Consider the following 12,651-nt stretch of genomic DNA (forward strand, 5'->3'; position numbering starts at 1 on the left):
TGTGGTTAAGGCTATTTTTAATATGTATAACTTCAGGGAAAGTTTTCATCTCCTTGTAAGATATGTATTGTTTAATTTCCTGTTGTGTATGTTTATCAGGAACTCAAGGGAGACTTCATTAGATAGTCGGAACATAGAAAAAATGAGGAACTCTTCTCAGAAGAACTCTTAATGTTTCACTTTACTTTGTCCTGCCTGCTGGCTCTCCAGAAATGTGTGCGCGTGTTTCTTTTTTATATTCAGGAATCATTCAAGAAGAACACTTTCGCACTGCAAGATATGTGGTTAAGGTTATTTTTAATATGTATAACTTTTGTTTTCTCAACGATTCATTTGTTTCTATATTCGTCCCTGTTTTTATCTCCTTATAAGATGTGTATTGTTTAATGTAACGCCTTGTGTAATATAAATGCCTACATCTTGCCTATTTCCCACATTTTGGGCTGATGATGACGCAAACACAGCGTCGAAACTAGTTCCAAGTGCAAATACATGTTATAAATAAATATAACATTTTTGTATTGAAAAGGTGGACCGTTTAAGTTTTTCCTAACATCCTTTCTCAGTTCAATACGGACAAAATGAAATTCCTATGTTTAAATTTCATAAGGTAAGCATAAATGCTAATTGAAATTTCCACGCTTCCTCTCTTTCCTTCAGTCTCGTCCCAAGTAAAACATTCCACTGAGGCGTTGCCTAAATTGTTAACTGTTAAATTATAATCGGCCAGTTTCCGTACATAGAAAAAATGGCCTTGAGCTCCTTTGCGAGTACTCAACACAGCTTGCAAATCAAATTGAAATGCCAACATTGTCTTGTCGCTCTTTGCTTTCTCTTTAACAATATATTTCAAATTTCGGGCGGCTTCTTTCCTCTCCACATGTTCCTTGTATGATTCTCATATTCAGTTAATTTGGCTGTTTTCTTTTCTTCATATTTTGAACAAGCTTTGCAGTGATCCTTCTTAGGAACATGGAAGGCAATTTTGTATTCATGGAGAAATCTTCTCTACTTTACAAATTTCGCACATCTTCTTTCTGATTCAGTGCATCTCTCTTTGTACAGGTCATACATTTTTGTAATGTTCAGGTTAAGTTCTAGAAATCTACACTCACTTTTCTTCCCACAGTAGTGTGATTCTACACTCGGGAAAGACAGTATGTGTTCCCTGATTAATTATTCGTCTTCCATCTTAAGTTCCTTCGTGGCTACTTGCTTTCCTCGTATCTCAGGAAGTAAAATTCCTTGTTCATTGACTTTACATAGTGCTCCCCTGACTAAACCTTCAGAGATGTTTAAAATATCCAGGAAAAACTCGCAGCAAACAGTGACTTTCTCTCCTTCCTTGGTGAGAATGCAAGTTTTGGAAAAATGACGTCTTGAAGGTCCATTAGTTTCTTTTTTTTTTTGGACTGTTCAGTGACATGACGAATGATAAATTGGTGGTGTTCAAAAAGTATTGGCAGGTTCCAGAAATGTTTGTAGATGTCTTCTCTTTCTTCTGAAAATTTACTCAGACAGGTATGGTTGTCTTTGTATACACACCTCAGAATTTAGTAGGCCTTGGCGCTACTTGTTTTCCTTTCAGGGTTTCATAACTTTCTCCGTTGAGATGACTTTACTTTTGAATATTTCTCTTCCACGTGGCTGGATCGGATGTCTTATGTTTCTTGGGTGGTGACTGTTGAGAATTTCCTCTGGATAGAGCTGTTCCACAGGTAGGATTTTTCTCCTCTCCACATTCATTGTTTCCCTGGGTGGGTACTGGATGAGGTGAAATCCCATGACTTTGAGCAATGAAAATATTTTTAGTACCGACAGGCTCTTCGACATCACCTAAAAATAGAATATATAACACTAAGGCACATAAAAACTAAACCAAAAAGTCAGTTGAATTTGGTTGTGCCTGTAACAGTAATTTTCACTTGAGTGGCTCAAGTGGCCAGAAATGAATAGAAATTGGCTTTACTATTTTGTATACATGCATATTAATAAAGTATAAATAAAATTGTGAATTTTTGATGTTAAAAGAGGAAAACTACAATTTATAAAATGGTTTCTTAAAACGGGAAGGATACCATTTATTTCATTAAGAGAAACCATATGTTTACTTACCTACAATAAAAACTGGCATAGGACTGACTGGTGAGGACATTGCGGTTGCAGATTCATTTCCGTGAAAGTCTGACCATGGCCAATATAGGGATCCTTATCCGAGTCATATCTGAATACAGGTTAAAGTTTGTCACCTTTATAATTTTCATTATTTGTTCTACGAGGCATATTGATCACTAGATCCTTGATATTGTAACTTACATGTTCCTGCAATATTTATATACATGCATGTTTAATTTTACAGCTTCTGATACCATCTGATGTAGGATAGAAATACAATGTTTTGGAAGTTGGATTTTTGTAACAGAATTAAGAAATTAAATAAATTTAATTATAGAAACTTACCAGAATTAAGTTTGAACTTGGGGCATCGGCTACTTCCTGGTGACTGAACGTAATCATTGGATGCGTTACTACTGCAGAAGGTATTTGATGGATTTTCACACAAAGCAAGTTGTAGAAGTTCTAGAAGCAACAAAGTTAAGTCTGGTTCTAGTAATCGAAGATTCTGCTATGTAGAACACGAACGCTTTTAATTCTAATTAAACTGTATATAACCTAAACTTGGTAGCAATCCTCACGCATCCAGAAATAAAGCGCGGGAAGCAGTGTATTGTTCCACAGCACACCTGGCACTTCCTTTACTTTGCCGTAGTGAATGTTCTAAACTTCAACCATGGTGACTACGGCAAACTAACAATGCAGATTCGCTACTTCTGCATAGTGGAAAATACTAACAACGCAGATTAGTGAATTCAACACAGTTGATTGTGGCCATACGGAATAAGATACAGATACAATTCTTTGCCAGAGGGTAGATTATACACCAATAGTAAAATTTAGACCTTAAATGCAGATTCGTTACTTTTTTCACTTCGCTAGTTTGCCAGAGCAGGGACGATATCTTATCCATAATTGAAGACCGTTGATATTATTGATTATTTTGTTATTTTCCAAATCGTCCATAAAAATATTAGCTAGAATGCCCGAAATCGGGTCACCCATTGCTAGGCCCTTTTGGCGATATATTCTATTATTGAAGGTAAAATAGTTACTTTAAGCACAAATTCTAACAAACTGATGAAATTATCTATTTCGCATTTTCTCAGGTTACTATGTTTTAAAAGGTTCATTTTGATAATCTTGTTAGTTTTATTTACCGGAATATTGGAATACATATTGGTAATATCATTAGATAAGTAAAATTAAAAATCCACTTCAGTACTAATATTAAACTAAATAAGTTATAACATTTACTTGGATTTAGTTTCAACGCTGATGAGCGTCATCTTCAGCCGATTATTAGAACATGCAATCATAAATATACATATCATTAAATCAAAGCACATATAAACACTCTTAATATGGGACTTACGGTGCCGCTAAAAGTATCTGGAGAAGAAAACTTCAAATAATCATAATTTCAAAATCTTGAAGTCACTATTAGAATGACAATTATTTTACTAAAGATGGAATCTTGAAAGTCCTGAGTTTTACTTACAGTAGGAAGCTTCTCAATTTAAGTAAAAGCTCTTGTCACAATTGGTCAGAAGTAGAAACGATAAAACATGTATAAAGTTTCTTTATAAACATTAAAATTATTCTTGAAAAACAAACTGTGAACAGTTTAAAGTTTATAAAGAAACTTGATACATGTTTCATCCTTGCTGCTTCTGATGAATTGTGACAAGACCTTTTATTTAAATTGAGAAGCTTCCTACTCTAAGTAGAACTCAGGACTTTCAAGATTCCATCTTGAGTAAAATAAATGTCGTTCTAATCATGACTTCAAGATTTTGAAATTGTGATTATTTGAAGTTCTTTTCTCCAGATACTTTTAGGGGCATCATAAGTTCCATATTAAGAGTGTTTATATGTGCGTTGATTTAATGATATGTGTATTTACCATTGCCTGTTCTCATATTCGGCTGAAGATGACTCTCACCAGCGTCGAAACTAGTTCCAAGTAAATGTTGTAACTTATTTAGTTTAATATTAGTATTGAAAAGGTGGATTTTTAATTTTATTTATCTATTATTCTCAGTTCAATACGGACTTAAAAATGAAATTCTTAAATTTTAAATATCATAAGATACCATTACAGTTTAACATCGGAATGCGAGTAACTTGGTCTACGAGTGTTTTGCAAGACGAGCAAACGTTTTAAGTAAATTGTAACTTGATATGCGAGTGAGGTTCCGCAATACGAGCGTCACGTGTGCCTACGTTTTCCCCTCCCCTGTTCATTTGTTGAATGGATAAACGAGGTCTTTGGTCCTGTAGTGAAGAAATACCTTTCAGAAAATAATCTGCCACTAAAAGTCTTGCTGGTTATGGCCTTGTGGCCTTCTTACTGGAGGAATTCAAGTTCGTTAAGGTTAATTTCCTTCCTCCCAACACTACTCCCATACTCCAACCTATGGATCAGCAAGTCATTTCGAACTTCAAGAAGCTATACACCAAAGCACTATTTCAGCGATGCTTCGAAGTGACCGAAGGAACAAACCTTACCCTCCAAGAGTTTGGGAGAAATCATTTCCCCATAGTGAACTGCCTGAAGATCATCACTAAAGCCTGGGATAGAGTCGCCCAGAGAACTCTCACTTCCGCTTGGGGAAAGTTGTGGCCTGACTGTGTTCTTGGACGTGACTCTGAGGGGATTGTTGGTGAGCCGCTGATTGTCGATGAAATTGTGTCCTTAGGGAAGACTATGAGGCTGAGGTGAATGACTTGGACATTCAAGAGCTGGTGGAAGAACATAGCCAGGAACTGACCACCAACGAACTGATGGATCTGCATCGCGAACAACAGGAGGAGGTTATGGAGGAGATCTTGTCCGGGGAAGAGGAGGAGGAAAAGTCAATGAAATCTCTCACTTCAACTGAGATTCGGAAGAAGCGCAAAATGTGGGAAACGGTGCAAAATTTTGTAGAAAAACACCACCCGAATAAGGCTGTAGCAGTGCGAGCGATGAATTAGTTCAATGACAATGCAATGTCACATTTTCGTGAAATCCTCAAAAAGAAGCAAAAGCAATGGTCATTGGACAGGTTCCTCGTTAAAGTTGCACGAAAAGAAAACAAATCCAGTGAGCCAACAGATAGCACTGATTCCGTAAGTGAAATTCGTGCTACACAGTAACTCTTCTCATGTCATCTCTCGTCTCCCTCACATCAACAATGATTCTATTGTAAGGAAAAGTGCACTTCAATTTGTTTTACATTATATTTTGTTTTAGAAATGGTATGCGAATAAATATTTTTGTGGACGAATCATCCACGTTTCAATTGCTTCTTATGGGAAAACTTGCTTTGATATACGAGTGCTTTGGATTACAAGCATGTTGCCGGAACGAATTATGCTCGCAATCCAAGGTTCCACTGTATGCGATTATGCTCAAGGTTAAATTTCGATAGTTTTTCACAGAACTCGACAGAATTTCTTATATAAGCTGTATTGTTAAACTTAGTGTTTACTGAGAAAATTATGCAGAAATTTAGAAACTTTATAAGAAGGGCTATTCATGCAATTGATAATAGGGCGCATAGGTATATCTTTTTTATAGTTTTTTGGCAGAGCTTTTGTAGTTGGAAGTTTTGGGTTCATTATTATAAGTTTCTGATACTTGTGTTCTTGTAATAAGAATGGTAGATTCTTCAATAGGTTCTTTAAACTTTGTTGAATTTTAGGAATAGGGTCTTTATTAACAATAGTGCGACTGCTATTAGCGCAAATGTTTTAAGTTTTCTTGATGTAATCATCATTATTTAGTAATACTGTGGTGGGACCTTTATCAGCTTTAGTGATAATGATATTATTATTATTATTATTATTATTAAGTTTATTTCTTACGTCACGTATTTGTTTGCTGAGTGTCGGATTACAGGTGGTTTTTAGTTCATTCGCCAGAAAGAGGAGCTTCTTCTTTATCTCATATTTAATGTTACGAAATTCTGTGGGGAGTTTTTGAGTGTTGGATTCGATTTCCGCAACTGTAGTAATCAAATCGTCTGTTTTATTCGGGTTAGGCCAATTGAATTTCAGCCCCTTTTCGATAAATGACAATTCATTATCTGAAAAATCAGTGTTAGATAAGTTCATTGTTGTAGGAAAATGATTTAGGCTAGTGGAGGAAGCATTATTTTTATTAACATTTTTCTGTCTGTGCTTCTCACCGCATAAAACTCGTGTAGTATACAAGCCTAAGTAAAGCCACAATTGAAAGAGTGTTCATTTATATCGTTAAGGTTGAATAGATGAACAATATCATGGTAAAAGTGAGAGCGGGCCCTACACTGCCATGCTGAACGCCAGCCACTCTCATGACGTCACGGTCCGAGCCTTGTGGCCTGTCTATCTAGTGCGGCCTTGCTTGAATAGGCTTGGAAAACGGAGAGCAAGTTAGCTCTTTTTCAAGTGTTGTAAAAGTGCCTCTTGAGGGTTGATATTGTAAATAACGGAGCTAGTGCTCCTTTGTATTAGGGGATTTCTGCCCTTGTGTAAAAGTCTGCTCTTGGGTAAATTTGAGCTGTGTGCTCAAGAATTGTAAAGCGAGGGGCTGGAAGCCCTGATTACTAAACAGTCACTAGATTTTGGATTTTCTTGCTTTGTCTAAAGTTTGTCATATCTGATATGTCATTGTTATCTCATTAAGTGAGCATTTGTTAACTTGTTGCTTTTCGAAAATATAACCTTCCATTTCAGTTTAAATTCTTTCTTGACATAGTAGTTAGACCCATTCACCCCGGCACCTTCTTTCACCTCTGCTGGTCCACGGATAACTCCGTAACAATTTCTGACATTGCTGTTTAATTCTGTTATCAAATTCCTTCATTGTATTTTTATTTCATTAATTACACGATAGTGTTATCAGATTAGCATGAATTAATTTATTCCAATTATTTACCTATTAGTCATGGCTCATTTAATCAGTTAATTAATCATTACCTACTTCATTTTCTCATTAGGTATTTAAGCTTCGCTGATCATTGAGTATTTAATCTTTGATTGTTTTAAATCTTTGCCTTTAAACTACATGATCTCATTCATCTGAATTAATTCCAAAATGAAAACTTAAATCTTGTCGTTAAGTTATTGTCATTTCAATAAATTTGTCATTAAACACTTCCTTAGAAACAACGAATCGACAAAAGACAACTCTGAAATAATCTGGATCATTGTGATGAACACATGACCAGATTAAAACACAATATTCACAATTAATATCAGAAAATATATTACTAACTACCACATTCACACATGGTTACACGAAAATGTATATACATTATTTACAGTCGAATCCTGGGCATATTTTTATTATTGCATGATTTTTACTCAGGGTCAGGTCAGTGGAATTAAATGGATGAACTTAGGTTCATTAAAACATGTTCGACTTAACATGTGGTACGTGATTGTATTAGAGTGATCACTTTCACAGAATGAACTATATATATACGACGACGATCAATTATACTTACAGCGTATTATCCAAAGATCTGACAGAAAACAATGACTACCATCGGGTGGGTCATCTCAAGTTGCTAACACGTGGTTGGTAAGGCTCAATTTATTATTATTACACATAAGAAATATGCCCAAAATGTGCTCCAAATTACACTAACACGCTGTGTTCCCAAGACGCCAGCTTCAAAATCATAATTCTATCCCACGGGATTACCGATATTCCAGGCAAATTCATACAGTAGAGCACTCAAAATATCATATCCAAGACTAATACATCACTATTTATTGCTTACGATCATTAAGTTTGTTTAACCTGATCTTTTTATTTGAAATTATTATTATTATTATTATTATTATTATTATTATTATTATTATTATTATTATTATTATTATTATTATTATTATTATTTATTAAATCCATCAACAATCTTGGAATTAATTTGTAAAATCAGATGACACAATCCTAATTAAACATTGGACGATGTACGAACGAAACTCCTTTCAACTCTAATCAAATGGAACCACATCCAACTCCATCTCACATTATCTCAAAATGTCACAATCGTAAATCAAATTCAGTTTTAAACATGAGGTCAATTATTTTTAAATATGACTTTAAATATAGATATAAGATTGAAATCATTCAGTAGCTGACTACATTAAACTATTCTAATAGAGTTCAAAATCTCGTTCACACATGTAACTAGTCTACCTTGCCCCCATTAAGAAGAATGGAAGTCTGAAATACAACTAAATACTGCAAAAATTATAGAACTACTGGCTAAAGAAGAGAGTGCATCTAGTTTCTATACAGATGGATAGATATATATTACAAAAGTGGTACTTAAATTTTCGATTCCTGGCCGACGTCTTCACCATTCCAGCGCCTCTATCACGTTCACCTTCCCGATGCTAGAATCGCCTTACATGTTTAGCCATTCATGATGGCATGGAAGTTGACATCCCACGATGAAAATGATGTTCTTCGTGGTGTTGCAAGATTCATCTTGAAGTTGACTACGAGATCCAGTGAGTTGTAGTCTTCTCCACATGCAGGTTGAATTTAGCTGTAACTGACACAATAAATATTAGAGAGTGCATGAATCAGACGAAAGTCTACTGAAGTGTTGAATGTTACACTTAACTTAGGTTCGAGGCTTGAGTTACACCACACGGCAATATTCTGTTTTCGTAAGTGACTAAGTCGAATAGCAGAGCAGGCTGATGTCCATAAATGAACGTAGTCCAGGTTGAAATCAGCAGTCGAAAAGATAAAATGATAAGAGTGATTTAGTGTGCGCCCCAAGTATTATAGCCTCTGACTCAGATGTGTCGCTATTGTGAAAAGTTAATTGGTTCACAGGGGTTGCATTTTATTAGCTGGGACTGTCCTGGAACTATGTAGAATGTAGATCTACAATCTGTGCAAAGATCAGTCTGCAGTGTTAAAAATCAAGGAGTTCAAAAAAGAAGCAGTAATCCAGAAAGGAGTGAGGCAAAGCTGCAGTTTGTCTCCCCCCTCCTTTTCAGTGTTTCTATAGAACAGGCGATAAGGGAAATCAATGAAGAATTTGGAAAGGAAATCACAATCCAAGGACAGGAAATCAAAACCCTGCCATTTGCCGATGATATTGTTATTTTAACTGAGTCTGCAAAAGATGTGGAGCAATTTCTGAATGGTATGGACAGGGTTTTGAGGAAGGAGTAAAAGATGAAAATAAGCAAGTCCAAAACAAATGGAGTGCAGTCGAACAAAGTCTGCTGATGAAATATTAGATTAGGGAATGAAGACTTGAAGGAAGTAGATGAATATTGTTACGTGGGTAATAAAATAACTAATGATGGCAGAAGTAAGGAGGACATAAAATGTTGACCAGCACAAGAAAGGAAAGGCCTCTCTCACGTTGAACTTTGATATGGGAATTAAATGTTTTTGAAGATGTTCACCTGGAGTGTGGCATTGCATGGAAGTGAAACATGGACAATAACTAGCTCAAAAAGAAATAAAAGATTTTGAAATTTGGTGTTCCAGAAGAATGCTGAAGGTGAGATGGGTAGATCAAATCACGAATGGAGATACTGAATTGAATTGGTGAGAGGAGATTGATTTGGCTAAATTTGATGAGGGGAAGAGATAAAATGATAGGACATCTTAAGACACCCAGGACTTGTTCACTTGGTTTTTAAGGAAAATGTAGGCAGTAAGAATAGTAGGGTTAGGGGAAGGTATGAATGTGACCAGCAGACTAGAGCAGATGTAAGATGTAGTAGGCGGGCCGATGACCTTCGATGTTAGGCCCCTTAAAACAACAAGCATCATTATCAGATGTAGTAGTAACATAGAAATGAAAATGTTAGGACAGGATAGGGTGGCATGGAGGACTGCATCAAACCAATCTATGGACTGATGCCTCTAAAAACAAACTTCTTGTACTGTGTTAGCCAAGGAATATTCTACAATTTGTTTAACTTGTATGTATTGATTCACTGGAGCAATGTGGAGAGTTTGTAATTTGTAACCCTTAGTTCAGTTATCATTTGAGATATATTTTTTCTCTTATAGTGATGGGACCACTCAGCTTTTGGCTGGATGTCTGCGCGATTTCCGTAATAAGCCTTTTCCTACAAGGGCTCGGATAACTTACTACCAGAATACTCTTGAGGTAAGTATGGATACAGTTCTCTGCATAGAGATCTCTACTGAAATCACGGATGGTAATGAAAATAGAGGGTAATTTAATGGAATATTTCTTTCAGAAAAATTCATCACTCTGACCGATATGTGCTGGGAGGAAAACTAGCTGTACCTAATGCACTGGAAACAAATGGAGGCTAGCAGCTTATAAAGAAAGCATGTGTACATATAATATTTCAATATCTTCCAAGGATGAAGACTGTTTTTTTAAATTTGAAATCCTATAGGATTTACCCCTAAAAAGCAAATGTGGAGCATCTAAGAGAGACTCAGCATTGCAGCCAACTTGATTAATTACTAAGATTATCACCAAACATAAACAGAACATAATATCTCGGTGTAAGTAGCAGTAACACAGATTTAATTACCCGAGAACATTATTCAACTTTATCTTCAGTCTTGCCTATCTATTTGACACCTGATGGCAGAGCTGTTGAGCATCCAACCAGCCTTTGGACATAGTACTGCCTTATAAAATGGTGATACTCTTAAGGCAGTTTTCAAGCTTACTTAGGAATTAAAAATGTACCGTATTTACCCACGTAATCCTCGCCATTCTTCTTGTCTTAGCATTTATCCCGCTTAATTGCAGGGTCTGCTGTTGTGGACTTTCATTTCCACTTGATGCAGTCTTGTGTATCTCTAGGAGATACTTTCGCCATATGCATGTCCTCCTGCAGGGTGTCGAGCCAGCGCTGCTTTGGTCGCCCTTGTGGTCTCCGGCCCTCTGGACTTAAGTGCAATGCCCTTCTCACAACTGAAGAACAGTTTCTGCGTTGCACGTGGCCGTACCAATGCAAACGATTCTCTCGTATTTTGTCAGGGATTGGGGCCACACCAAATGCCGTCCGAACATCCTCATTTCTGATGTGGTCCAGTCTAGTGAGTCCCATTGGCCAGCAAAGCATTTTCATCTCCATGACTTGCAGCTGTTGCTCGTGTCTCCTTGTAACTGGCCAACACTCGGTTCTATACAGTGCCACTGGTCTAATGATGGTTCTGTAGATTTTGGATTACAGGCACATTGGCACCTTCCGATCAAAAAGGACTCCTGTGACTTGACGCCACTTCATTCAGGTAGCGTTGATTCTGCTTTGAGCCTCTGGGAGCGTGTCGCCATCCGATTGGATAAGTGATCCCAGATATTTAACTTGAGATGTTGTCAGAATATCAACGCCGTTGATGTTAATTGACCCATCAATTTGTGCCCCATACTCTAGGTACTCTCTTCCTGACGTTAAGTCGCAGGCCATATCTGTCCAAGGAGTTTTTCCAATGTTGGACTAGTTGTTGCATATCTTGGAGGGATTCACAGGCTACCATAACGTCATCAGTAAGGCTCGAAAGTTCATGCCCTAAAAAACTGAGATATGCTTGCAAATATGCTCTTAAAAACTTGGCGATCAGATGATATAGATGTTGATTCCCATAGGGAATCTGAAATATTTGTCCCGAATGTGTAAATTTATAATACCAATATAACTGGTCTGTTATTGGACATTATAAATTTTCCAGCTAACTCATTCCTGATCCGGTGCATTGGCACTGCCGGTGGCTCTGAGTAGCCTACGCAATGGCCTCCACGGTATGCACTAGCCAGCGTCTTGGTAAGTGTGCTAGGTACCAACTGATGAGCCCAACCTATCACACGAGGGCGAAACTCTGACAACCAGGAATGAGTTAGCTTGAAAATTTATAATGTCCAGTAACGGACCATTTATATTGGTATTATTGTCTGTCGTCTCGCAAAACACTTTTTGTAACATGAAAAACTTCTTCCCACATCACAAGATGTTATTGGGGCATATTTAAATGATAACTGCTCCACAGAAAGAGGCAAGTCTCTTTGTGTGGCAGACGGTTTTCCTTCGAGAATGTCTCGAATTACATGTAACTATTCTCATGTTTAGACCTGTATTGAAATTTGCTATAATTTGCGTACAAATTTTTATTTTCCTCTTCCACCTATTCAATACCATTGATTTTGTGTAGTTAGAACTTCATTTTTCTGCAATGTGACGTGCAGCACATAACATACAGGTGGAAACAAAGTAACACTGTAACGTCCCAAGTTAAAATACATACAACATAATGACAGTAATGCTCTAACGTGTGGTACATAAGGGGACCAATTAAGTGTAATTAAATATAATGGCACCATGACGAACTGGGTGACAAACTCAAGTCAAGTAGAAGTAAGGGTCACAGTGCACAGAGATCATCCAAGTCTAAATAACACACACTGTGCGAACACACTTACACCCAGAAAACCAAACAGTAAATTACCACAGAGTCACCACACAGAAGCAGTAAATGGAATAAGTGAATACAAGTAAAAGGCAAGACAACTTACCTCGAAGGATTAAATATGGAAGGTG

General features: G+C 36.8%; 1 protein-coding gene across 1 annotated transcript in view; it reads left to right on the forward strand.

Moving 5' to 3' along the window:
• ergic53 (protein ERGIC-53) overlaps nt 1-12,651 on the forward strand; it is a 202,836-nt gene that overhangs the window by 42,762 nt on the left and 147,423 nt on the right. Inside the window, exon 5 of the mRNA XM_067147234.2 lies at nt 10,142-10,241. Within this exon, the coding sequence (XP_067003335.1) occupies nt 10,142-10,241 (100 nt within the window). The remainder of the gene's footprint in view (nt 1-10,141; nt 10,242-12,651) is intronic.

Source organism: Anabrus simplex, chromosome 5 (assembly GCF_040414725.1).
Source record: "Anabrus simplex isolate iqAnaSimp1 chromosome 5, ASM4041472v1, whole genome shotgun sequence".
Classification (NCBI taxonomy): Eukaryota; Metazoa; Arthropoda; class Insecta; order Orthoptera; family Tettigoniidae; genus Anabrus; species Anabrus simplex.